General features: G+C 35.6%; 4 protein-coding genes across 6 annotated transcripts in view; 3 read left to right on the forward strand and 1 right to left on the reverse strand.

Annotated features, from left to right (window-relative positions):
• The window catches only part of LOC100185801 (guanine nucleotide-binding protein-like 3 homolog), a 7,152-nt gene extending 1,060 nt beyond the window's left edge, over nucleotides 1–6,092 (forward strand). The window contains exons 4-17 of the mRNA XM_009863150.3: nucleotides 299–415; nucleotides 582–668; nucleotides 773–908; nucleotides 1,273–1,376; nucleotides 1,906–2,053; nucleotides 2,371–2,458; nucleotides 2,825–2,936; nucleotides 3,363–3,428; nucleotides 3,767–3,909; nucleotides 4,286–4,385; nucleotides 4,650–4,734; nucleotides 4,983–5,110; nucleotides 5,380–5,557; nucleotides 5,883–6,092. Coding sequence (XP_009861452.1) covers nucleotides 299–415; nucleotides 582–668; nucleotides 773–908; nucleotides 1,273–1,376; nucleotides 1,906–2,053; nucleotides 2,371–2,458; nucleotides 2,825–2,936; nucleotides 3,363–3,428; nucleotides 3,767–3,909; nucleotides 4,286–4,385; nucleotides 4,650–4,734; nucleotides 4,983–5,110; nucleotides 5,380–5,557; nucleotides 5,883–6,001 — 1,611 coding nt within the window. The 3' untranslated portion in view covers nucleotides 6,002–6,092. The remainder of the gene's footprint in view (nucleotides 1–298; nucleotides 416–581; nucleotides 669–772; nucleotides 909–1,272; nucleotides 1,377–1,905; nucleotides 2,054–2,370; nucleotides 2,459–2,824; nucleotides 2,937–3,362; nucleotides 3,429–3,766; nucleotides 3,910–4,285; nucleotides 4,386–4,649; nucleotides 4,735–4,982; nucleotides 5,111–5,379; nucleotides 5,558–5,882) is intronic.
• Nucleotides 6,093–6,534: 442 nt separating this feature from the next.
• On the forward strand, nucleotides 6,535–20,246 carry LOC100183427 (tubulin monoglycylase TTLL3). Of its 3 annotated transcripts, none has more exons than XM_009863171.3 (21): nucleotides 6,536–6,925; nucleotides 7,391–7,524; nucleotides 7,710–7,862; nucleotides 8,055–8,120; nucleotides 8,206–8,248; nucleotides 8,509–8,592; nucleotides 8,813–9,009; nucleotides 9,305–9,470; nucleotides 9,870–9,979; nucleotides 10,591–10,716; nucleotides 11,186–11,300; nucleotides 11,500–11,616; nucleotides 12,131–12,296; nucleotides 12,556–12,704; nucleotides 13,391–13,634; nucleotides 13,960–14,076; nucleotides 14,543–14,644; nucleotides 15,870–16,021; nucleotides 16,460–16,566; nucleotides 16,957–17,911; nucleotides 19,816–20,246. In XM_009863171.3, exons 1-21 carry the CDS (start codon nucleotides 6,862–6,864, stop codon nucleotides 20,073–20,075), a joined length of 3,627 nt encoding a protein of 1,208 aa, XP_009861473.2. In that variant the 5' UTR covers nucleotides 6,536–6,861; the 3' UTR covers nucleotides 20,076–20,246. The 3 variants fall into 3 exon arrangements, with proteins under 3 accessions (XP_026694381.1, XP_009861473.2, XP_026694383.1); XM_026838582.1 differs by having other exon boundaries at nucleotides 6,538–6,925; nucleotides 19,812–20,246; XM_026838580.1 differs by lacking the exon at nucleotides 19,816–20,246 and having other exon boundaries at nucleotides 6,535–6,925; nucleotides 16,957–19,729.
• A 646-nt stretch (nucleotides 20,247–20,892) lies between these two features.
• LOC108950293 lies at nucleotides 20,893–24,681 on the reverse strand. Its single transcript, XM_018815671.2, has 3 exons — nucleotides 22,614–24,681; nucleotides 22,419–22,546; nucleotides 20,893–22,353 (listed from the first exon to the last, which is right to left on the reverse strand). Exons 1-3 carry the CDS (start codon nucleotides 22,720–22,722, stop codon nucleotides 20,995–20,997), a joined length of 1,596 nt encoding a protein of 531 aa, XP_018671216.1. The 5' UTR covers nucleotides 22,723–24,681; the 3' UTR covers nucleotides 20,893–20,994.
• Nucleotides 24,682–24,785: 104 nt separating this feature from the next.
• Nucleotides 24,786–26,875, forward strand: part of LOC100178708 (putative malate dehydrogenase 1B) — a 5,480-nt gene continuing 3,390 nt past the window's right edge. Inside the window, exons 1-4 of the mRNA XM_002122424.5 lie at nucleotides 24,786–24,892; nucleotides 25,074–25,150; nucleotides 25,773–25,944; nucleotides 26,257–26,399. Coding sequence (XP_002122460.3) covers nucleotides 25,930–25,944; nucleotides 26,257–26,399 — 158 coding nt within the window. The 5' untranslated portion in view covers nucleotides 24,786–24,892; nucleotides 25,074–25,150; nucleotides 25,773–25,929. The remainder of the gene's footprint in view (nucleotides 24,893–25,073; nucleotides 25,151–25,772; nucleotides 25,945–26,256; nucleotides 26,400–26,875) is intronic.

The following is a 26,875-nucleotide window of genomic DNA, read 5'->3' on the forward strand; positions in this document are numbered from 1 at the left end:
AATATAATCACACCAATTAGTATAACAGAAACCCTGACTGTACCTTATAGCTTTTCGTTCATCATCATTTTGTATTAATCTGCGGTTATCAATAATTAATATGTTTGCCATTTTTAGTTGATTAAAAGGTTTACAAATACTTTAAACAGCAAGTCTTCACTACAGTTCTAATCTTCAGACAAAAACTTTTTGACTAAATTAACAAATCTGCAAAAATGTCATGATAAATAAAAACTACCAACCTAAGTTATTTCAACCACCTCCTATTATTATGATGTTTATTCATTAAAACTTTCAGGAGGAAGAAGAGAAAAAACGACAAAAAGAAAGAAGGTTAAACGAGGTGAATAAACGTCGTAGTTTGGAAGGTTTACAAAAAGATGCACTTCATCGTCAAAAAGAATTTGAACAAAAGGTAAATGTTAGTTTGTTGGCATTTTGTATACGTGCTACGTGCATTGTGTAAACCATACATATTATTGGTTATTGGTTAAAAGGTTATGTTTTATGGTAAACGCAGTTTAAGTTTTAATTTTCTATATATATATCGAAAGAGTCTTTAAACTTATCTTGATCCGCAGTCAATTACTTTAAACAAGATGAAGGAATCTACTTCAACAAAGACGAACGAAACATCGAGAAAAGCTTATTATAAAGAATTTAAAAAGGTGATTATTTTGGCACAACAAAAAAGTTTTAATATTTTTAATATATATAGGTATTTATATTTATATAATTTCAATGTTCTATTTTTCCAACTATTCCTTGACAGGTTGTTGAGAGTTCAGATGTTGTGATAGAAGTCCTGGATGCGCGAGATCCTCTTGGATGTAGATGTTTGGAAGTGGAGAAAACTATATTGGAGTCCGGACCAAACAAACGAATTGTTTTACTTCTTAACAAGATAGGTGCGTTTCCATGTGTTTATTTGATTGGTATAGAAAATTATTTTTAATAGTTTAATGTGCAGACATGATTTTTTACGCCTACAAGTGCTTGGTTCTCTAAATAATATTTATTTTGAGGAAAACAGCATTAAGCAGCAATGATAAAATGCTATGACTTAATATCCTAAATGGTGTTGACTGTGATGTCACAAACGCAAGATAATTGAAAACAAAACTCATTTTGGTCATTAGACACATTATTCCTATTAGTATCAAATTCTGTATTTGTTCACTGTTTCTATGTCTTTCTGCATTATAAAGATTGGATGTTTAGCCATTTTATGTTTTGTTTAACTTCGATTTAATTACGTCTCTTGTTTTATAGATTTGGTTCCAAAGGAGAATGTTGAAGCTTGGTTGAAATATCTTCGAAGTCAGTTTCCTACTGTCGCGTTTAAAGCTTCAACGCAAGCACAGAATATTAACCTGGTATGTCACATACCGTATATACCATGTATGTCTGTTACATATGTGCATTAAAATCTTATTATATTTTGTAACATAGCCCCTAATTAGTAGGAGTGGAAAGCCCAACCAAGACATTTTCTGCACCGTATGAATAAACCTTTCATTCAATATGAGGATCCTTTAGTTTCTCCATCACTATAATATACCACCAATATGTATCTTTTATAGAACAAGGGTGCTCTTTTGACCCTATACCATTTTACTACTTTAAATTAATGCAATATTACCAGTTAACCTGTTACTATGTGTATCCAGATTATCCACATGGTTATTTTAATCAGTTCCTGGACACAGATGCATAGCAGCATACCCATGTTAGGCGCCTATTTTGGGGTAATAAGCCAATCCCGGCCCAGATCCTAAGACTCATGGCCTTTCACGCTCCGGGACCTCACCCACATAGAATAGAATAGGTGCCTATGCCATTTCTCTATTCAAGCATTTATATATGTACAATGTACACCAAAGACATTCATTGTATCCCACACAGACACAATGCAAAGTTCCACTGAAGACAATGAACTCCCAACTTTTATCAACCACGAGTCAATGTGTGGGAGCCGACAGTTTGTTGAAACTTTTATCGAATTATTGTCGACATAACGAAGTTGAAACTTCCATTAGAGTTGGAGTTGTTGGTAAGCTACCATGTGGTTTCGCTATATTAAAAGGAAGTAGCCTAATGTTACCTTTTTGCAGCTAGCGGTTTACTTTTATATTACCAAAGTGAAGTTTGGGTATTAATAAATAGGAATTTATAGAAAAGGTTTAAAAAAAAGTTTCGTTATATATTAGCTATTTTAGTATTCAATGCTTAAATGAAAAGTTAGAACCATGACCTATAATTGAAGGTAAATCCGTTTGTATTATAAGTAGTAATTCCGTTTTACATTAATAAGCTATCATGTGAAAACTAAAAACTAAAATTCGAGTAAAAAAAGTTCCTCCCTTTTAGGTTTTCCCAACGTTGGCAAGAGCAGTGTTATCAACAGCTTGAAGAGAGCAAGGGCATGTAATGTTGGTGCAGTGCCTGGTGTTACCAAGTATGTGTACTTTTAAGTTGATACCACAGTCTTAGAATAGAATTTTATTTAAAATTTGTTTTGCAATTTATTTGGTGTGACAATAAATTTATATAGCAGTCTTCTGTAAATAGCAAAAATTTATGCGTCCAAATTTTTTATGCAAGAAGATAATCCCTTTTGGATGTTATAAGATAAAAGACAAAAAGAAACTATTATTTGTCCATGCAAATCTATGTTAAATGAAACGTACGGTCCGCGGGTTCACCTAGTAACTTAAACCTGGCCTACTGTAATATAGGTTGCCCACCCCTGTGTTAAAGAATTCTACACAGAAATTTCCATACACATTCTCTGACTTTTGATGTATTTATTACTTTTAAATAGGTCAATGCAAGAGGTTTCTTTGAACAAAAACATAAACATCCTTGATTGTCCTGGTATCGTCATGGTAACTGGAACCAGTGATGCTGCAGTTATACTCAGGAATTGTGTCAAGGTATAAAAAAAGATTTTTTTTCCTAATTTTATTATTTATTATTTGATTCTTTGTAGTCACCTTTATTTTTCTATCCATGTATAATTAAAGTGATTGGGTAAGTTAAAAATGATTTTAATTTTTGTTTTCGTTAAATAAACTTTGTTTGTTTATTTTTTTTATTGAGCGTAATATGTAAATGCTCTAAAAAAATTAAAATATAGTAGGGTGGGGAAAGATGGGACACCTTTTCATTCTATTTTTTGGTACCATTTGGTAGTAAACGAAGAACATTTAAAGAATTATAAAAACGAATCCTCTTGTCTCTTGACTTCCATAGACCGTTGTTAATTGTTTAAAACGCAATCAGGAAATTTGGATATTTTTTGCTAAAGATTTCACCTCTTCACCCACCCTACTACATATTTATTTTGTTTTGGATTTCAGATTGAATCAATTGATGATCCCGTAACTCCTGTGGCTGCTATTTTGAAACGATGCAACAAAAACCAGGTCATGATATTGAAATATTATATTTTAAGTAGAAATTACTTTTTTATAAATTTCTGTTATGCACATTATAGGGTTCGTGGACTGTTTTTTATATATAATATATATGCAGATCAGAAGCAGAATGCAGTTTTAATAAGCTTGTGTTTTCCTATGTATTATATATATCATAAAATAAATCTAATAAATTACTTTGTATTAATTTCAAGCTATAGAATCTGGTGTGGCGTTAGGTTTATAACTAAGAGAAGAACTAACATTTATACTAAACTCACTGCTTTAGCTGCGCAATAAAACAAGATTAAATGCGGTTTATCATATCATATATTCGATTCTTCCAGATGATGATGAGGTACAACATCACTGATTACAAGGATGAGATGGAATTCCTGCAGTTGCTTGCAAAGAAACAGGGCAAGTTGTTAAAGGGAGGCGTGCCAAATGTGGATTTTGCAGCAAAAAGTGTTTTACACGATTGGAACAGGTTTGAATTTGTTAAAATTCCGATTTGGTTACAAATTACAAATAACTTAAAAATAGTTATTTGTGGAAAAAATCAAAATGAAATTACCCTTTGTCATATTTTAGGAATTATTTTTTAAAATAGGTTAAATATGATTCTTAACGTTTTATAAATTAAAGATTTTGAAAATGTTTAACAAATAATTTTTCCTAAATCTTGAACTGCAAACATTATATTCATCAATTATCCTAATTTAAAAATAATAAAAATTAGTTTTTAGATTTATAATATGCATACTATTCTATTATAAATGGGTGAGGTTCTATAGCAGGTCACTCTTATGGACTAGAATTATTCATTGCAGTTAAAAGTTAAATTAAAGTACTTATTCTTACAGTGGCAGAATATCCTACTACACCCACCCTCCACTACAAGAAAATGCTGCCGCACAAGTTGAAGCGAAGATTGTCAACAAAATGGCCGACGAATTTGACTGGGTAGGTTATGTTAAAGCCTAAATCACTGGTAATGTAGTTTTTGCTTCTTAGAATATATGTATAGTATTGGTAGTGGTATCTAACCATCTAAGTGTACACTTGTCTGTTTTTAAACTATTGTCAGTGGGTACTTCATAGATAAAGATATTTAGTACATAGCTTAATGCCACTAGTATGTTTTGTTTGCTTACACTTGCTTTCTCCTAACTCATACACCAAAAAATCACACATACATATTTTTTCACTTACTTTTTTGTTTTGTAGGGTGCATTAGAAGAAGATAATCTCCGAGCTTTGAATGAAGTTGCGGCTCCTTCATCATCGCATTCCATTTTATATCAATCATCGGGTTGGTTATGTATTGAATGAAAAATTCTTTGTTTTTATTTAAGATATTTAAATACATAGTTATCTAGCTATGGTTACCCTTCTTCTTCAGTTATAAAAGCAGACAAAACTGATTTTGACGTTAAGTAGAACTCTATTAATGCTTTTGTGTGGTATATGAAAACAATGGACTATAAAACGTTTTATAACATTTTAATATTTTGACCTAAAGTTCAGAATAGAATTTAAAAATATTCTTCCTCACCACAGGTGTCACCACTGCTTCTATGGAAACAGAAAACAAAGAAGAAGATGAAGAGATTGAAGATGTTGACGGTGGTGATGATAATGGGGAAGAATGGGAGGACATGGAAATGGACAAACCAACAAATTTTGAAGTAAGTATTTATATTTGCTGAACTGCAGCTAAAACATTATATTTTTAGTGGAATAGAAAAGTAACTTTAGCACTACCCGTGCACCTCTTGTTAACAGAGTTATGAATAACCAGTGTTTTATTGCAGCTTGGAAACATTAAAATACACTTTAAGTTATTTACCTACTCAACTTACTTTTAGACTTTACTTGTTAGTTTTTAAAGTTAGGTTTTAAAAGTTAGTGCTAAATTTTGGTGAGTTTTTTACGTTATTAATTTGTGTTGTTACAGTTGGGTGAAATCACTGTCAAGGTTGATTCAAAAAAGAAAAAGGCAAAAAAAGCTGAAAAGAAAGTTCCCTCTGTTAAAGAAAACATTGAAGATATTGTAACTGAAGGAAGTAATATTCAAGCTAATAAAAAACTCAAGGAAATTATGAAAAATAATAAAAAGAAGAGAAAACGCGCAGGTAGTAAAGATATAAATTTAACAACAAATTTAATACGAATTATAATGTGTTTTCTGTTTTATTTGTTTTAATTTTAAACCTATAAATAGGTTCCAGATTTTCTTAATAAAAAACATTTACCAAAATTTTTACGTTTTTATCTTGTTTGTTATTTCTAGCTTTTAAATTACACACATATACTTTTAGGCCTTGCTATATGCATTATGCAATGGTACTTTGTTTCATATTATTGATGTATTCCCCAAGAAATAAACAGTTTTTAAGTTTCAACTCTTAAATATTAAATATATATATATAATATTTTCTTAACCCAAATTTTTTTCAGACAAAATCTCAGATAAGCTTGGAGACTCACTGCTCTCTGCCATGAATTTTAATTTAAATTCAAATTCAATGGAAGCAGAAGAATACGATTTCAACACGGATTTAAATTTACCATCATGAGCACTAGGACACTTGTACGTAATTGTGTCTGCTTTAACATTTTTCAACTGGTGAAATACAAAAGAATGAACAATTACATAAAATCAAGACATTTATTGTTTTATTTTTATATAGGTAAATAGTTGGCCAAAAAAACTTAAAATGGGTTTCATAAAAATTAAAACATCTATAATATAAAATATAATGCAATTTAGTTTTAAATGAACATAGAAGCCATTTGTATTAATTGATTAAAAACACATGAGATGTCAATTCTAAACAATTGCCTTAAGTAAAATATTAATAAAATTAATGCAAAATGCATTTAAATGCATTTAAATGCATTTAAACAAATAAATCTAGAAATAGCATATTATTAAATAAGTGTCAAATATTCTGCATTACAACTAAGCTAATGCTAAATTTCCTTTTAAAACTTACAAAAAATAATTATACAGTGTATATAGGCTATTAATAATCATGTAAATAAGGAATTCTTATTTCTTTGATTGAATAAGTTGTAAAGTTAGCTGGTGGATTGCTTTGAACATGTGTAACAAGATAGCAGGAATTTAAAGATTAAACTCCAGATAAAATGTACAATTCTTAAGTTATTTCACACATGAGTTATTTTCAATTGAACAGGACTGTGTTGTGTTTGAAAATATCAAATGTTTGATCATTTCATTCAAACCAGACACCCCTTTGTTACATAGGCCTTTGTCTTGTTTGTTACGAAACAATGGCTAGTGTTGTTCCTGGTTGGGCTTTTAACCTTTTCAAGACCCAGTTTAAATGATAGGAAATAAAAGGAAAGGCTTAAAAAACAAGGAGTTACTTTGAAAATGAAGTGACTGACAGTTTAAATAAAGCTATACTATATGGAGCAATGCAGGAACAGAGTGAAAGTTAGAAATGAAAAAGCAGCCAGATCCACAAAGCGTAGTAAGTACAGTTAGTATGGGTGGCTGTTGTGGACAATAGAGTGTAGAGAAGCGTCCCTGGTTACGGCAGAAAGTAGAAAGCTGATCCCTGTGGCTGCTACAAGTACTTCAAGCACCTTATGTGTGGCGCTTTCCCTTTAATTTTAGGAGGCCTCTTGACTTTTACAATAGAAAGTAATGGGCTATCTCTCACCTTCTTATTCTGTCACCATGCACCATTGCCTTAATCTGTGTTATCAGCTTAGCTTAAGTGGCATCCTGCGTGCTGTGGTTGAGGTTTAGATGAGCCGGTCATTAAGTGAGTTGCTAACCCAGGCTTGAGTGCTTCGCTACATTTTTTGTAAATATTGATTTAATCTCGTAGGCTTGGCTGGCAGTCTAGGTAATTAGTTTAGGCTGGTGAGAGACAGACATGCCACAGCTAGTTGCCTGCTTGGTATAAGCAGCTGATCACTTAATCTTAAAGCTGTACTGGTACATAAAGTAAGAAGAATGCCTGAAGCTCTTCTCTGTACACCGGAGATGCAAGCTTCACGTTCACTAATAAGTGAAGTTCAAATTGAGAATCTGCCCAAGCAACAAGCTGAGGAAATGCAACAGGTCAGTTCTTATATGTAAACTTTTGTATTGGCAGTTGATAGAAGAAAAGTATGGTATGCTCTTAAATAACTTTGTTTGGTAGTGCAGTTCTGTCTCTATGTGCATGCATTGTCCGCTGTATGTAGCATACACCTAATGATGTACACTTTTATTAAAATCCCAACAAAACTCTTTAAATTTTTTAGACAAAATCAAGTCCACGTGAACCTATTCCTGAGATTGGATCTGAGTTTACATTTCATCCCAGAGTTAGCACAGCAAGCTCAAAAATGGTGGAAAATCTTGGTATGAACTTCCTGGCTCGACAACAAAGACATATGGAACGACAAAAAAAATTGGTGGGTTTAGAAATAAGTGGCACATACAAATAAATAGCATTGACAAATACAATAAAAGAAACAACAAAAGAAATTGTTTGTTAAGACTGCTTTTAAAATAAATAGCTTTATATATAGGTGCAGTAATGTAAAGGTCATTTCCGACTTGTACCTGGCTAGTAAATAAATATATTAAATCGTACTGTGTTTTAGTATGAAGAAAACCAGAATCTACATAACTCACCTTATAATCAGAATCAGGAGTCAAAACGTCCAAAGGTAATGTGATTTATGTGATGGCACTTTAAGTGGTGCGTGTATTACTGTATTATGTATATAATATAAGTGATCAATATATTTTTAGATTTCCACAAGTCTTACGAAGAGTTATGAACGCCCTTCAACAGGTGGGAAAATGTTAAATCTGTTTTATGTTTTGAATATTGCAACAAATATTGGTAAAATTAGTCTTTATCATACATTTGACTAAATGCAATAAAACTGCATATGTAGGCTACCATGCTCTTTTCAGATTGCCCACCCCTTGCTCCCAATAAATTAATCAGTAGCCACTAATCTTACTTCAAACTTTGATTATAACACAACACACACTCTTTAAGGGTAGTACTTATCGAAACGTGATTACATTTGAGAATTCCTTGTTTAGGTGGTTCAAATCTTTTAAAGAAGAGACATCGCCTTCCCAGAAATCAGTTAAAAAAACGAAGCACCGTCAATAGTGAAGATATGGGTGAGAAATTTCATGATTTAATCTTTTAATTTTACGTTTGTAACTATTAAAATGTATGTAGGAAAATAGATTGCACTTGAGCACTAAAATACAAAAAAAAACAGACACATAAGTTTACTACTGCTTGACCAATGTATTTGTTCCTATGGAAATTAGTTCAATTGCTTAAGTTTTCCGCTTGTTGGACTTTTTTAATTACATAAAATGTTCTTTACCACAGAATCCTCTCCTCACTCCCCGGTCCCACCTTCCTCCTCTCCCCTTGGTCTTCCTCCAAGATCAAAGACATATTATCCTTCCCAAACTCTTCCCCTTTCGTGTGTGAGCAACAACGTGAAAAAGAAAAATGCAAGCGATCCATACGCCAACTTTGATCGGCTACAGAAGGCCAAACTAATAGCTGAGAAAGCCATTAAGGTATGAAGACCTAATTTTAAATTTGATGCTTTTATTTTTGGTATTTAAAAAAAATAAATAAATATAAGATATTGCAAGGAGTGAACCTTACGCATGTGTTATTATAAAAGTATCTAGTTTATTAACTAATTATAAAATAATATTGCCACCAAGATTTCACACCATATTCACAAATTTAGCATAAATGTATTTTTATTTTAACTTTATATAAAAAAGCGAAGTAAAACACCATTAGGATTTTAGGCCTAATTTGCATAAGTAGGAATGAATAATTATTGCTGTCATTTCTCCACAGTCTAAAAAAGTGTTTAGTATCCATGGTCCCTATCCACTCATTCGACGAGCATTAAGGGATCGGGGATGGGTGGAGAAGGAGTTTAAACTTCCGGTACGAGCGAGGACAAACAAACCAAGCGGTGATTCCTCTGATGCAGATGATATTGATGACGATGATGATGACGGTAATACAACTTGTCACAATAAAAAACACAAAACAAATAATATAAAATATTTTTGGCACAAAATAATCAAATGTTTTACACATTTTTTATCATTTTTTTGTACTGCCTAAGAAAACTTTTGTCATTCATAAACCATCAATAAAATTTAGTCTGTAAAATATCCAGGATTTCAAGGTAATTCTTTTTATTCATATTTATATCTAGATGATGTTAACAATCAAAAAGATAGTGGAATTTCCCCATGCATTGGATGTAAAAAAGTTTTTAAACTTAAGATATCAAAAATACCAAAATTGTTTAGTCTGTCTTAATAAATAATGATCTTATAGTAAAATATAAAAACTGCATTAAAATTTTTTCCTCATAGTATCCAGGATTTCTAAGTAGATTTTTATCTAGATGATGTTAACAACCATAAAGACAGCGGGATTGGAGTAAGTCCTAGACCACCATTTGAATCCTCAGAAAATGCAGCAGAAAACGATATGAATGATTGTTATGGAATAATGGTATATTGTATTTCTACTATCTTTGTATATTGAAACCACTTTTTTATTGATTTCTCTAGATATTTCTATTTTTTTAATGGTTAACCAAAGTTTTAAATAAATGTTTTACCAAAGGTTTAACAGTGGTAGTTGTTTCTTTATGCTTAAATTGGTAAAAGTTGACATTCAACATTCAAGTAGACACACCTTCAGTAAATATGTCTTAAATAATAGAAAGTTGACACCACTTGTTCATTGACCCCAATCCATTCCAACTTAACTCCTTTGTCCTACAAAGCAGTGTAGGTCTACTCCATTTGAAAGCAGTTACTTTGTGGGTGGGGGGTTTCCTTTGTGGATTTGTAACTTTAAAAGGAACTTCTTTTTTGTATAACGGCACAAAAGTAGTTTTTAAATATTAATTTTATAAATTTAAAGTACTTTTAGAAATGCAAAATCTGGATGAAATTAATTATTAAATCAACTCACAAAAAGTTTTTATATATTAACCCTAAATTGCACATCAGCATTTTCAACCTAAACTAATTGTGCTATGTCATAAGATTCAAAAAACAGTATGAATACTATCAAGGAATATAAATGAGTAAATAACATTTCAATATTTGACCCAGGGTCGAATGGTTCGCAATGAAACCTCAATGTTTCAATGGACAACCAGAACTGGTGCAGTGGATTGGAGATTCCTACAGAAAGATCAAATTGTCAACCATTTTTCTAAAGCAAATTTTACCACCAAGGTTAGACTTAGAGATCCCAGATGAGTTTTATAAATTTAAATCAAAAACAGATAAAGGACAAAGCACCAGAAGAGCTGGCATTTAAAAATTAAGTCCAGTTCCATAGAAAATTCGGTATTGTGCCCCTGCCTCTAACTCAGAGGTAATTGATTCAAGGCTCGTCGCTGCTACTTTTGTGGGGGTATGTGACCTTGGGCAAGACCCTAAATGGTAATTGCTCCAAGTGGTCACTAATGGGTTCTCCAAATTATCAGCTGTACATAAAACCAAAAAAAATAGTCACCTACAAATTAACATACATGGTAAATGGCACTAGGAGCATGAAAAACTCCTGTTTTAAAAACTATCGTTTTCTTGCTGAGCGAGAATAAAGCATGTTACATTCATTCATATGTTTTATTTAATAACAAGTTATTTATGTACTCGTATCTAACAGCGAACGTTGACACATTAAACATTGTGTTACTAGGTTGGTCTATGCGTAAACCTACGAATGCTTTCTTGTTTTGCTGTCGGACATTCCGATACTTTCTTTCCAAGATGCTATCGACTCAGTAACGAGGATGACAAGTTAGATTTTATTGGTCAGCGAATGTTTTATTTATTGTACAGATATACCTTAAAGATTAAATAAACACTGTGCTACACTGTGGGTATTTATTTCTGTGTAGCAAAAGTTTTGAGAAATTTTTGGTTCTGTTTTTTTTTCTGTAAGGCACCTAAGATTGCCAAAGCCTTTAGAATATTTTTTAGCTTCGCTAATATATTCTTTACTTGATACAGATGACTTTAGACTGGGAGCTGCATCTGGAATACTGAAGATGGTTGTAGGTAGACATGTAGATGACTCTTATGGAAAAGATGCCGAGAAAATTGAAAATGGTCAGCTTCCACCTTCCAGTGAGTTATTGTCAAACATTTTTAGATTTGTTCTGTCAATAACATTTTTCGATATGTTGTTTGTATTGCTTCTATGTGCTTAACTTCTGCAAGTCACAAAATGAATGTTTATACAGTAACTGTGCGACAACAGGTTTAATTTATACTCTCATCATATTTCAAATCATCATTTCCCGGTTTTCTGTTGTTCACATACACGATAAAGTTTAACTATAGTAATAATTTAAACTTGCAAACTTTACGAATAATAAAACAGACAATCTTTAATTAATATGCTGAAGCACTTGACAATCAAATGCTTTAGAAACCTAAAAAATGCGACAATCAGTGTTAACTTATATAATGTAGAAAAGAAGTAGCATTGAGGCAACAACTGACAGACTTTTTCCATGACAAATCGTGTTCCAAGTAGATTTTAGTAGCTTGACTGATCATGCATAACATTACATTTTTTTCTGTGGTAAACAGCTTTAATCTCTTTTGCTATAACATAAACCCCTTTCCCCCACCCTAGATGGTTCCCATGTTGTTCCAAACGAAGTTTTACTTTTTGCAATTCGTGTTTGTGATCTCTATGTGCAAGAGAGGGACCATGATGACATAGATATGGATGATGCAAGTCTTTATACATCAGAGGACGACTGGGAGAAGTTATTACATCATTATTACAAACTTGTACAGTGAGTGTCCATTTTGTTTTATATGTATTTTTAAGACTTAAGTAATATATACTCGCATTTTAAAAATATTAATACAAATTTTCTTGTTTTAGTATAATATTTTAATATTGTTCCAATTTTGTCGCCTTTATTCAATTCATATAGTTTTAGAAATAGGACTAAATATTTTACACTAGCTACTATACAACTGTGGTTGTTTTCCTGCTATTCTTACTATTAAGGGCAAATGTATATTTAAAATATTGGTTTCAATCCACAGTGAAGGAGCAGTGATCGCCCACAGTTGTTCCTACCTTCAACAATGTGAACAAACACTAGCCAGGTTAAAAGAGAGGAATCCACAGTTTTTTACTGAAGGCGTCAAAAATACTTGGATTATTAAACCTGGGGCTAAATCAAGAGGACGAGGTTGGTGGAATGTGACATAAATTAGTTTGTTTTTTTTTCGAATACGATAATGGAGATTATTTAATTAACACTGCGAAGAGAAGGCAATTTGCAGCAAAGCAAATGTTAAAACATGCTTGGGTAAAAACTACTTGAGTGAAAAATCAAATAAAAGCGTGACTGCCCACACAGTATAAATTACCTGAATCGAGTCGTATTAAATTAAGACTAGATAAGATGTAATAGGAAAAAATGTGCATGCAATGATAACGTATAGCAAAAAGTTTTCCCAAATGTTTCTGGAGGCCAGGAGGTAAAACTCACATGGCATTGTTTTTTCGAAGTAAATAGGTAAAACAAATGCAGGATATTTTATAGATAGAGCAGTTCATCACAGGTTTTGAATGTCAAACAAACATGAATGGTTAGGAAAAATTGATTTACCCCATTATATGTTAAATGTGTAATGTGTATCACTAAGATAGATGTCCTTATAGCTGTACATTTGCCTGAGTGAATAGGGCATGAAATATTTGGTATTTAGAAAACATTTCATTTGAAATGTTAAAAAAACTGCCCAACTTTTAATGTTAATATACTTAATTGTAAAAGTTTTTTTTTAGGCTTTCACTTTATTTTTGGTTGATTACAAACAATATTTTGTACAACTGAGACCATGCTATTAACTGTGTTAATTCAAACTTCAGGCATCATCGTTATTAACCGATTAGAAGAAATACTTAAACTGGTGGCTGGTGACGCAACTTTGATCAAAGATAGTCGTTGGGTTGTACAGAAATACATCGAACGTCCTCTGCTCATACATGGCACTAAGTTTGACATCAGACAATGGTTTCTTGTCAGTGATTGGAACCCACTCACAGTGTGGATCTATAAGGAGTGTTATCTACGTTTCTCCTCACGCCCGTTTAGCCTTAAAAACCTTGACCCGTAAGTTCAAACAATATTATATGTGTTGTTTTGCCCTAGCTTTAAAATGTAGTAACACGTTTTTGCCTTACTTACTGTAAACAGAAACGTACAGTGCTATATCAGATTTTATTGGCAATCCGCTAGAACAAACCAATCTAACAATATTTTTGCAACACTAATAAAAATGCAGCTGGATAAAATGTATAAAAAAAATATATATATATATTTTTTTGAAATTTTACTGCAATGTTCCTAATCTCACCATCTTTGTGCATTAATCATATAAAACTGCATAAAACATATATATATATATTTTTTTTTTAAATCATTCATCTCCATGCAGGTCAATTCATTTGTGCAATTACTCGGTGCAAAAGAACGTTGATATGGATGTCAACCGCAATCCACTTCTACCTGTTGAGAACATGTGGTCGTGTACAGAGTTCAAGACTTACCTCAGGTTCATTATATTTGCTCAGCTACAGCTAGAAGCATATTTTTTTTACATAACTTTTCTTTTTGTCTACAGTAAAACCTGTAATGTTGATACATACTATCACAATACAGGATTATCTTTAGTTAATAGTTAACTTTTTTGGCATTAAGTTACAAATTAGGCATATAAAGTGTTATAAATAATGTGTTTTGACCATCTTCAATATCAGTGATTTATTATGAACACGACAGGGCAGGGGAAGATGGAACATTCTTTTGTTTAACTTACTCATCCTATTTGATTTCTTTCCTTGAAAAAATGTGTAATCGTAGCCTAATAACTTTTAGCATTGTTAATTATTAAAAATACAATCATATAGAATTATTTTGATTTGCAAACCGTATTCCATCTTTCCCCACAGTACAATCATCAAATGTCTTTTATTAATCTCCTTTTTGTACTACTAACTAGTAATCTATTTCTATTTCAGATCCAGAGACTGCCATACATTATGGGACGACCTTGTATTTCCTGGGATGAAGAAAGCAATTATTCATATCTGTCAGACTGCACAAGATGTAGTGGAGTACAGGTAACCAATATAAAACGTTCATATAGTTTCTTTTAATAAATGGACTTTACTACACTTGGTTGCAGAATTTTCTAACTACCGAGTAAAATTCATGGAAGAGCTGCTCGTAAAATTGCTTTTTATTGATTTAACACAAGACTATGATCTGGTGCTACGAAAACGTAACCAACAAAAATCAAGTCCAACCACTAGTAGTACTAGATAAATATGTTTCGCCTAAATGGCATCGTCAGTCTCTTTTTTAAATAGAATGAAATATATTTCTCTAGTTCTACTTGTGGTTGGACTTAATTTTTGTTGGTTATGTTTTCGTAACACCAGATCATTACTGTACTTTACTATACAAGAATCGTTTAACTATATGAACATCGGATCAGGGTCAGATTCGCTGAATTTATAACAAGACTATAGTAGACTATATTGATACTTAGCTGCTTCTGTGTTGTTGAACACGTTAGTGGTCATATAGATGCTTTTTCGTCGAACAGTTGTTCTTGGCTTTGTTGTTGTTGCTGATAGGGCGGTTATTGAACACGTTAGTGGTCATATAGATCCTTTTTCGTCGAACAGTAGTGTAAGTTTACAATAAACACTTGGTACAGGAGTTGTACAAAGCGCATATACACATATTCTTTACCAATCACTCAATTCTCATACGTCATAAGTTTCATTAGTTATAATACATGTATAAATACATTCTGCCTACTGCTTTACAGTCACCAATGGAGACTAGAACCGGTTTTGTTGGTTACTTCAGATTTGTTTTTGATCGACCCCAGTCGACCGTTGTAGTAAAATGATTAACTAATATAGCAGGGTGGGGGTAGATGGGACACCTTTTCATTTTGTTTTCTCTTTTCATTTGGTAGTAAACAAAGAACATTTAATGAATTATAAAACCGTATCTTCACGACTTCCACAGACCATTGTTAATTGTTTAAAACACGATCAGGCTATTTGGATAATATGTGTTAAAGGTGTCCCATCTTCCCCGACTCTACTATCGTATGCTAATTAGTTTAAAACGTATTCATTCATTAGATCTGTGATCTCTTGTATTAGAACAATCTATTAAAATACTTATCCAGACAGGATTGTATCCACTGTTTCTAGCAGTTTAATATAAAACATACTAATCAGCTTTTATCAGGGTAAACTACACCAGTATATGTGCATCCGCTTGTATGATTTGGATTTTCTATAACTTTGTAATGACCTTGTACAGAAAAGGTTCATTTGAGTTGTATGGTGCTGATTTCATGTTAGATGAGAATTACAACCCATGGTTAATTGAAGTGAACTCAAGTCCCACGATGTCCAGATCCACTGCCGTCACAAGTCGCTTATGTGCAGCAGTGCAAGAAGATACAATGAAAGGTGAATTCACTTATGTCTCACAGACTACAGTGGGGTTTGGCCAGTGGCAAGATTGTGTATTGGTTTATGACAATAAACAACAGTTTTATAAAGTAGGACTGCTCCAGGAGTATTTTTTCTCTTGTTAAGCACAAACGTGTCTTTGACAAATTTATTTTAGGTGGTCTGTCTCGGTTTACAGCAATTAATAAAAACATAGGCAGTGTGTGAGAATTGGGGGATTACTACCTTCGCCGCATGCAGGGTAGCCTTAGTGTGCCTGCACCAAACACATTAGAACAAATGTTGTGTCCTCAAATATGCTACTTGGATGTGTACGGAAGTATTCAAATGGTCTTAGAGGGCAAATAAGATATAGTTAAAAAACAAAAAAATGTACACACTATTAGTTCTACACACAACACCAATTAAAGTTTCAATTTGAATTATATTTTTCAGTGATTCTGGATCGTAAGAGAGATCGGAATTGTGATATCGGATTATTTGAGCTGATATACAAACAACCAGTTGTGGATGTTCCGCTGTATGTTGGGAAAGCATTGAATGTAAGATATATTACTGTTGTTTTAATGTAATTGCTATATAAGATTCTATTTGTATTTTTGATGTGTTTTATATGAAGACAAAATCTTTTTACGATAGATTACCTACAATAGTGTTCACAAACTGAAGACTACGTATAGTAGTTTGGGGTAAGATGAGACATTTTTATTCTCTTTTCTCATCTCATTTGGTAGTATACAAAGAACATTTACGGAATTATTTAACTGTAGTCACATCACTCTAAATAAGGATCTTTGTTAATTGTTCAAAATCAGAAACATTAAAGTTATGTGGTAACAGTATCCCATCTTACCCACACAGTCCTGTAAGTGTGACTATCGAAAAGCTACTTCATTTTAAAATTAACCAAACTTAATACAACCGCTGCACAGGTGGAAGGCGTCATCATAAGAAAACCAACCGTTCCTGTCCGTCGTTCATTCAACAACAACAACAACACAAACCTAACCAATAATCAACCCAACAACAACACCAGTGAATCTGAGACTCCGCCAATAGGTGGCAGTAGAGTGCCCAAACGAACCGCCGGTGTGTACGCAGCAGCTCGTCCGTCACGTGTTACAGTTCGTACCACCAACCAAGCTCGTAACACGACGCAAACCAACTTCGACCACAACGAACACAATAACCATTCCGGTCGCGTGACAACTGATCGCTCCCGAAGTCCGGTGAAGATTAAAATGCAAAGCACACTGAAGCGGTTGAACAACGAGGCGCACAATATCCCGACGAAGCCGAACGCCTTTAACTTACCGAAGTGCTCCCCAAGCAATACTAGCATCGGTTCCAGCGGTACAGCGTCCACCGCTTCACAGGCTTCTGTACCGCGCGTGCCTTCGTATGGTTGCAAACAACCAGCCTACAGCATCAAACTTCCGACCGGCCCCGACGCCCAGCACGCTGCTCCAGGTAACGGGAACACTCACTTCGTAAGTTCATCGCAAGCGAAGGCGGCTTCATCCATGGGCATTATGCATCTTGGCTCGGCATACTCCAGCATGATCGCCGCAGCCAACCGAGGTTGCCTCCCGGGAAAATTTAACCATATCCCGTTTCCTCCGCCACAAGCAGTGGTTCCTAAGACCTTTCCTTCATCAATACCAGCTGGAGAAATCGCTCCGGGAGGTGGTACATACACCCACCCTACCCCGCCCACAGGAGTAGTGGCCGTCACCCCGCAAAACTTAGGTCTGAGTCTTCCTTTCCAGAAGTTCTTCCATGCGCAAGCGGAGCAATACTTGGCGCAGCAGCAGGGACGACGTGGTCCCAACTACCCACCACCACAAGAATTTCGTCTCGGAGGATCGCGTCGCCAGCACGTGTCAGGTATATGCGAGTGGTTAGAAAAACAACAGAGCGAAACGGGGTTCTCGGTCGCTTGTTATTATCCTAACGACGGCGAAGCGGCCGCAGAATTCCTTGATACCTGCCTTGAGGCGCACGCGTCCGAACAATTGACCCCTGTAATCCCGTCTGAAGAGCCTCAGCCAAACCCTCTTGGCTCGCTATGCATGTTCAGCAGTCCTGACCCCAAACCCGCGCCGATTCGTAAGCCGGGTCGACTGCGGAACAGTTACTCATCAAACTGCTGTCCATTCTCAAAGCAGCAGCTGCGTTCCCGTCGCAGAAAATCGACCATGCGCTCAGTTACCGGCGAGAGTGCCAGAAAACAAACGACCAATTTAACCCCGCGTAACAAAGGCGATAAAGCGCGTGCCGCAGCCCATAACCCATTACCGGTTCTAAAGCTTTACTCGCTAAAGCACAGGCATAACCGCTGCCTGAAGCACAAAAGCGACTCCTTTCTATCCATAACCTGCCCCAGCTCGGTTTCACAAACCAGATAAATGGTTGCCAAGTAAGCACGTTGCTTATCATCCTCTAACGAAGCATACAGTGGGCGGGTATCGCGGGGAAAGGCAAACAACCATGTATTTGATTGATTGAGTTGTTTGCTGTGTGTTGATTCTGCACTTGGTTTGATCGACTAAACACTCGTGAGCATGTCACCTCAATCATGAACCCACATATACTTGCGCTTACCTTTTCACTTTTATGCTACTTGTCTTTCTAATTATGATATTATCGTTGGCTGTGTGTTGCATGTTTACCTACTAATACTTACATGTTTATATTTTATCAAATATTATGATTACCAATCAACATCTCTATAAATCAAATGTTTAACATTGAAACAGTGCAGCCAGTTGGCATATTAACAAAAAATGTTTTTAGTAATTCCAGCTTATGTGAAGGTAGTTTTTTGTTATATAGTAGGGTGGAAAAAGAGGGCACAGCCTTTAGCACATAATGTCCAAATATCCCGATTGTGTTTAAAACAATTAATATTAATATGGAAGTTGTGAGGATGCAGTTTTATATTTATTTTTTTACCATTAAATGGGGCGAAATAATATAATTAACAGGTGTCCCATCTTTCCCCACCGTACTATTGTCCTTTATGTCGACAGGGCAAATTAAACTGCTGTGGATTTTTTTCATCTAATCGCTGTGGCTTTGTAACCGATTTTGTTTTGTGTTCTAACCAACAGCATATGATTTACAATTTCCAAACCAACGCACCTTTTGAGTAAGTTGTAAAATATGCAATGGTTTCCTTTAGTTATTTTGAGCGTTCACTCGAATTGTTGCGGTTTGAAAATGCTGTTGTGTTTTACCCATTGCCCAAATTAGTATTTTTAAATGAATTTACTAATCCATAAATGTGTGTGTGTATCTAAAGTTGCAATTTTAGTTTTCGTATTAACAAACTTTTCGTTGATTTTTCACAAATGTGTGTTTGTGTTACAGTGATTTAATGAGTGAAATACTAACGGTTATCACAAACTAAACCAGTTGTAGAACAGGGTAATATATACAACGTTTAAATTCGTGTCGTAAAACAGCCTACTTACACCTGAAACAGCTGAAATGGCGTTAATACCAGCCATAATAATACTCATAACGCTTGAGGCAATTTTAAGCTTATTGTCGCGTGGGAAAGATTGAAAATCTGTGCGCAAGCATACAGGGTTAATGCAGTTTATAAGTGGCACCTTTGAAACCGCATTGTTATTACTAGAATTATGGTGTACACTGATTCTGTCGCTTAAATTAACGCGTATTTAATACCTTTAAAATCTGCCCAGACATTTGTAAACTAACTATATCTGAACATCAGTGTAAATTGATTGCATTCAACTGGAAGCATTTTGTTTTTTCCCAGGTAGGTTGTATTAAGGCGAAGTCGGAATGTGTTGTATGCGGTATGTCCGACTGCGCTTCGATGACGAACGAGTCATCACGTGACTCGGGGACAGTCCGAAACTCAAGTCCAGTGCCAGGAAGTCGACACGCATCGCCGCGTAACAGAAACCATGTCACGTGCCGATGCGCGACCTACCGGAACGTAATCAGCGACGATTTTTTGACCAACAGCGTCAATTGTGTTGGCGACCCACCACCCATGGCTGTAAGAAGCAGCACTTAATGTTTTACGAAATTAAATGACCGCAGCAAGCGTACCTCTTATTTTAAGGTCCAACTATGCATTTTATAAATTTTTATTAAGCCAACGCGTGAAACAAAAGAATATATTGCCTTGTCATTACATGAAGCGATGTTTACCTTGCTTTACGAATTACAGACTTATTTAAATGGTTGTGTTGTACTTTAATTAAGCGCATGAGGGATTATCGCCTGTCGGTCAATTAACCTCCGCTCATCGTACAGCTTGTAAATGGTGCGCTTTATTTCACCGCTCTGCTTGCTGTAGATTCGGGCTTAATGCGGCACAAGCCATCTATTAGTGGGTCGTGCGAGCCTGAGCCGATTTGCACGAGGAATTTCGCGATGAGTGATCGACTTGAAATGCGAGCAGAAATCTTTTGCCGAAAACGTGTAATATTGTGTACACCTCACACAAACCTCCGCCCCGGAGAAACGCATCTTGATTTCACTTTAATCCGTGCAAAGCCTTGACTTTCATACACCCAAATTCGTGTTTTCTTTGCTTACCGCAAGTATACGCGTTTGTTATCGTAAGCCGTAATACCATCTTCTGTTTTTCGTCATGAAATATTCAATTTATAACAACTTACACACACAGGGCATTTCTCAACCGCTGATCTTTTCGCTTACGCACATCACTTTTTATCATGCTCAAGGCAAAATACTCATACTCATACACACTCGTATAAACACCTCGGCAGCGATTATCACATTCTTTCAACCTCTCAGCTCGTCATCAATAATTATCCGGTGTCGCTGTCACAGCATAAGCTTCTCGCTTATTGAGATTCCGTGGCTCACTGAAGGCAACTCTTTATTGAGTGAAATTTCAGCGGCTGGCATAATTAAGCGGCATTAATATATCACAGTGACCCAAATGAGCTAATATTCGGCGCTGTTCAATTGTTTGCGATTGAGCAAGTTGGCACGTCCATAACTGCACCTTCTATCGCCGCTTTCATATCCAAAACAAAGTTCCGAGAAAGTTTAAGTCTCTGGTTTTCGCTGATATCGATATTTTTATCCGGTTTACTTGATTCGATTTGCGTCGAGTCAGCTTGTCCCACGACCGTGTTCACGGAAGATGCGCAAGAATGAAGAGGAGAATCTCGATGATCACTCGCATCTTTTATTGTCGTGGTCTGGTTTCCATGTGGTTCTATTTCCTTTACGTTTTGGTTTGTGTTTTCCTCTTCGGACCACCCGGATGCCTCCTGAATATCTTCCAGTTTTGTCCTCCGGCATCGCTGCCCGGAGTGGGAGGAAGATGAGAGAGAAGAAGGAGAAGAGGACAAAGAGGAATGCGGAGAACTGCCTCCTGTGCCATGGAGGGACGAAGTAATGGAATGTGGTAAATAAGAACACGGTTTTCCATGTACACGATGCTGTTTCGTGTGGTGCGGTTTGGAGTGACGTTTGTGGCGATGACATTCCTCTTGACGGGTGTATTGCTTCGAATCCCCTTCCAGGAGTGGAACTTTAACTTGCATTCTTTCGTCTGCGTTTTTCTCCCTGTATTTCGCTGACTCTTGTTCGAGGCAACAGCAGCGGCAAGCAGGCGCACTTCGCATATCCTTGTATGGCATGTCCCACGGTGCGTCGTGGTAGTCGTAGGACGAGGGCGAAATTCCACGTTCTGAATCGGTAGAACAGCAGTGGTCTGTACTTGACACGTAAGCGTCGGAACTATTTGACGGCGAAGGGTTGACGTTGTGGTAATTGCTACAAATTCTGGTCGAGCTTTGGGTGTGACATGCGGGTCTGCTCGAACTGTTACTTTGTACAGCACTAATTTGACCTGGACGACCCGAGTTTGAAACCATCGCCAATTTCTTCCGCGTTGAATGTCTTTGGCCATGTTTTAACCTTGTCTGCCGTGGTTCCGCGTTATACCCTTGTGAGCAGCAGGGCTTTTGTGCATTTGCCCCTTCACAACAAGTGGGCTCGGAACTGAACACAGAGACAGTGGACGTGCACCTGTCCGTGTGGAAATTCTGAACCTCGCCCTCGCTTGACTCTCGTAATGTCTCTTCCGAAATATTCCTACTTGATATTTGCGGTTTGGTTACGGATGAATTCCCAGTCGAGGAGCCCTGAGCGCTGTTATCTCCGTCCGGCACCGCAAGACAACAGTTGATAACCGGTTCTTCTCTGAAGGGAGAGGCCTCAACGACTACAGTAGTGGTGGTGGTTGTACTTGTAACTTTAGTAGCCGCAATATTTGGAACACTATTCAGCTGATCGGGTTCTTTGCTTTTCTGTTAAAGTAAACACCAGTATTTGGATTCCATTCCATAATGGCAATATTGATTTATTTACTCACCAAATCGCCGGTACTCCCGAGGTCGCTTTCTTTGTCTTGAATGGCTTTTAGTCGGGATTCCTGCAACGATTTCTTCAGTTTCCGTGCTTGTTCTCTCGTAGTGCTGTCACGTGACGCCAGCGTTGATCCTACAAATAAACCGTGGTTTAAAAATGTAAAACAATGTTGGCCAATCCGCATATAAATCCTACATACCTCTACTTTTTATAATAGGAACAATGTCCACGCAAAGGCAGATAAGCAACGCAGCAAAAGCACCAATCAAGAGAACTACAGCGGTAATGATGACGTGCAGATGAATCATATTCTCTTGACTCTGTCTCTATGTACTCATAAAACATTGGCCAACATTTCTTTGTCTCTGCTTAAGGTACTTATGCGGTAAATACCCTCTTTGGTCAAGCCGTTGGCCACCCAGTTCGTAACTTGGTTTCAGGTGCGCCTGCCCCGCCAGCAACTCGTATTTTTAGAGAAACCAGAATTCTGTTATCGCCGCCTCTCGCTTGGTTGGAAACACTGTCCTCAACTGTCGGCCGTTTGAAGAATTTCCGAGGTCTGTTTCGCACAAGGCGACTAACTAAGATTTCCTACCTCTAAAGAGAAAACAGCACATATTAGAGTATCTTACACGATTTTGGAAACTTTGAACTTGAAATATCTTTATACAAAGATAAAGTTATTCAATTCTCTTTGAACGAGTGAAGTCAAGCGTAGAATTATTGTTATGGTGTCCCAATACACGTCATTGAGTTGTCGTATATTTAACAGAACTGAGGCATAAAATAATTTCAAACACGCTATCCATCAAACTCGCTTGTCGGCCGTGGAACTTTCAAGCGTGAAGTCTGTCATGCCCTTTCCTGGCCCACCAGTAATAGAAGGGACCGCTATGACATTTATCCCGTCTTTGGGCAGTATTTGACAGCCATCGCGGGCATTAGCACTGATGCTATCTCACAAAAATGCGAAAGTTGAAACCCTTAACCGACTGCCTTGCCTACCCAACTGTGGGTGTTAAAGGATGAGTTAATCAGTCCCGTTTTACTCAACCTTTATCAATTCCCTATAAATTCTGGACAAACTAAGTTTCTGAACTTCAGCACAATAGCGTTAACTTGTCTGTACATATTCGACCTTTACTGGCGCATATTTCATCGCCTGCTGGCACAGTTTTGTCTGTACCGTTCTTACCGAGTCGCTTTGTCTGTCGACCGCATTTCCACGTCTCAGACCAACCATGGTGCTTCGGTGAGGCCATATTTTCACTTATTCAGTCTCGGCTACGTGTTTGTTCAAATACACATGTGCTGGCAGTAGCGTTTAAGCCTGTGGCTTCGGGCGCCACTTGGTTTAATTCATTTCGCGGACCAAAGCAAACACGTGCCGAATACAAAAGAATATCATTACTGAGCTATATTAAATTTCTCGTTTCTCACATATCCCTACAACACATAAACGACGAAAAAAGGATTCTATAGTTAACAGCTCTATGACTCAGCTCGCTACCTTCACGTGAAATATTGCTGTCAAATAATTTGAAACTCGCCAGCGATCATTTATACTTCTAGGCGACCAGACGGGCACAGTTATGCTGTTCGTCGACTGACCTGAACCTAACTGTATAACTTCATCCGAAGGTTCCTTTTCCTGGTCGGAAGCTAAAATGTCTGCGGTTATGTAATAAAGTTCGGCTATAAAAGGCGAAAAACAGATAGAAAACCAAGCAAGCAGTTAAAGGAATGAACCGAAATATCTCGGTAACGCTCCAGTGGCAAGTTGCAATGCGAAAGTGGTTTGTTTTTAGTGAACACAGACCAAGCGCCCGAAGATACGCTTTCACTTGAAGCGCCAAAACGCAGGTTACACAAAACAAATCGAATGCTTTGCAATCAATTAGGCATGTAATTTTTTGGGTAAAATTTCTGTCAAAAACAATGGGGCTATATTACATGTGTTTTTGAATATAAAGTATCTTTCCCTTTTACCTGGAAAGGATTTTTAGAAGCTGTTTACTTAGCATTTAAACATTTACCAAAAGATACATAAACATATGTATTTCTTATTAAACTTTTTAAGTAACCGATCGACATTGGTAAACGACCATAACACGTGCGTCGTATTTGCTTGCTCATATCTCCAAAACATTGTTTGCTGCATGCAATCACGAATCTATAAAAAACATAAACGAATATGAAACTTTAGAACTGTTAAAAATACTGCTTCTGTTAAAACGATATTTATAATTTGTATTAGCTTAATGCATCAACAAGTCCATGGCAAATTTTAATGCTACGGGGTTTTAAAACGCAATATTGCTGGATTTATTGACACTGAGGGCGCTAGACACTTAATTATATTTCGCGCCTTTGGTTTCCATAACGACCAACACAGCTTTTTGTAGAAAGTTAACAAACTTCATAAATTGATAGAAAAAGCAGTTTTTTCAACACACATGGCCAAGTTCGTAATCGCAGGTTAGTAAATAGTTTGTGTTAAATATTTAGTTTGGTATTAAATATTAATTATAAACTATATAATAAAATAAATTCATTACTTTTTACTATTATGTTTTAAAACTAAATCCAATAATTAAAGTAATTTTACAAATGTTTGTTATATTAAAAAAAGAGTTATGCCATTTTTGTATTTAATTAGGATCATGTAGTTGCCCTTATTATGCCAAGTTGGAACTTCTCGCTGACCAACTGGTTAGCAATCTTGAACAGTTTAAGGTGGGATATGTTGTGTGTCTTGGTGATGATTTATTTGGTGACCATAGTGGCATTTGGTGCTAGTGAAGAATCTCCCCCGCCCCACCTTAATTGCTAACCACTAACTCCTAACCCCTAGGTTAGGGGGTTAAGTGTTGATGGTTAGGGGGTTAGTGGTTAATATATGGGTTAGTGGTTAGCAAATATGTTGGGGGGGGGGAGATTCTTCACTAGCACCGCTAACCAGCTAAAGGAATACCGCAGGGCTGTTCTTGGTCAAATCCTGGGTTGGAAAGATTAATGTTATGTAAAGACAATTTATAACGACATTTTAAGCAGCCAAAAAAACACGTTTATTAGGAATAATATAACAAAATTGATTATTAACATCATGTGTTTCTTTAAAATCACAGAAATTACTAAGTTTAAGGGGAAAGCCAAAGAAAACATAACTGCCATCTTTCTAATCATAAATATTTCTTCTCTTGTTATTAGCAATAATTTGCAATAGATAAACTTAGAAGACAAATATATGTTTAAAAACTGATTAGCAATATCATAGGTTCAAAATATAAAAACGTTAATATAATTTACTATCAAATTTTCTGTTTTTTTACCCAATATTATTTAGAGTTTTTTTTAGGTTCACAAAGTAGTGTTGCCAGAAGAACAATGGGAACCATGGCTGAAAGAAACTTGCTCAAAAAACAACTGGAAACACAAGAAAAGTCCGATAGTATGGAGAGAATTAGTTGATAGGGGAGGGAAGGGAATGCTCATGGGAGGTTATTAATGAGTTTATGGAGTACGCTGAGGTGGGGAAATTATTATAAATCGTTTGTATTGAACTTTGTATACAAAAATGTTTTATGTACTTGTGCTAATAATTAAAATATATATATCCCACAAATTATAAGCGTTTTTATAACTTTTAATGATTGCTAATGACCTTAATGGTATATATGTCTGTTGTGTAATGTAGTAAGGATTGGCCAATTAAATTTTTATAATGTAATGTTTTAAACTTAAAGTTCAGTATCCCAACATTAAACAGCCATTACATTGCATTTTTTGTAACCTATATTGTCTGTAATGTTATCATTATTATATATGTGGTTTTCTTGCAGTGTTACTATGGCATCACCTCAAACATAATGACTGATCGAATGTTGAAGATCATGGAAGAAAACATGGCAACAAAATCTATCACTGTTAAGGAAGAAGAAGCATTCCAAAGCCTCAGCAAACCAATTCATATTTGCATTGTAAAGTAAATTTAATTGTTATTAAGATTGTGGTTGACTATCTATAATCTAATCTTAGATTTGATGTAAAAAGCAGTCCACTTGTTTTTACTTTAGAAGATACTGTGTTCAAGCCATTATGGAAATGTGTGCTACACAGTGTTTATAAAGCTACTAATGCAGTAGCTCTAAAGCAACAACAAGGTGTATTAAATATGACACCCTTGTTCCAACTAAAGATTAATATAGTCACTTTACTATATTTTTGTTATTTCGACAAAAGTACACAACGTAAAATATGCTTTTGATTACACAATAAAAGTTCTGTAATACGCCGGTTCAAACAGTCTAATAAGGTGAATTATCCTTTTACAAAGTATAAACTTGTATGCAAATACTATATCTTAAAACTAAACTATACTTGCTGCAAATACAGTTGTACTTGTCTGTTTCTATATCCCGGCGCCGTGGGCAAGACACTTAACGACAATTGCTCCAACCC

The sequence above is a fragment of the Ciona intestinalis genome, unplaced genomic scaffold (assembly GCF_000224145.3).
Source record: "Ciona intestinalis unplaced genomic scaffold, KH HT000098.2, whole genome shotgun sequence".
Classification (NCBI taxonomy): Eukaryota; Metazoa; Chordata; class Ascidiacea; order Phlebobranchia; family Cionidae; genus Ciona; species Ciona intestinalis.

Excerpts from the sequence above, each read along its gene's own strand:
- LOC100183427 (XM_026838580.1), top strand. The coding sequence starts at position 6,862 with ATGGAGCAATGCAGGAACAGAGTGAAAGTTAGAAATGAAAAAGCAGCC. Across the intron at positions 10,717-11,185 it reads AAGCAAATTTTACCACCAAG|GTTGGTCTATGCGTAAACCT; the intron begins GTTAGACTTAGA and ends TTGTGTTACTAG. Across the intron at positions 11,617-12,130 it reads TGGTCAGCTTCCACCTTCCA|ATGGTTCCCATGTTGTTCCA; the intron begins GTGAGTTATTGT and ends CCCCCACCCTAG.
- LOC108950293 (XM_018815671.2), bottom strand. The coding sequence starts at position 22,722 with ATGATTCATCTGCACGTCATCATTACCGCTGTAGTTCTCTTGATTGGT. Across the intron at positions 22,547-22,613 it reads TCCTATTATAAAAAGTAGAG|GATCAACGCTGGCGTCACGT; the intron begins GTATGTAGGATT and ends GTTTATTTGTAG. Across the intron at positions 22,354-22,418 it reads TCGGGAGTACCGGCGATTTG|AAAAGCAAAGAACCCGATCA; the intron begins GTGAGTAAATAA and ends TTACTTTAACAG.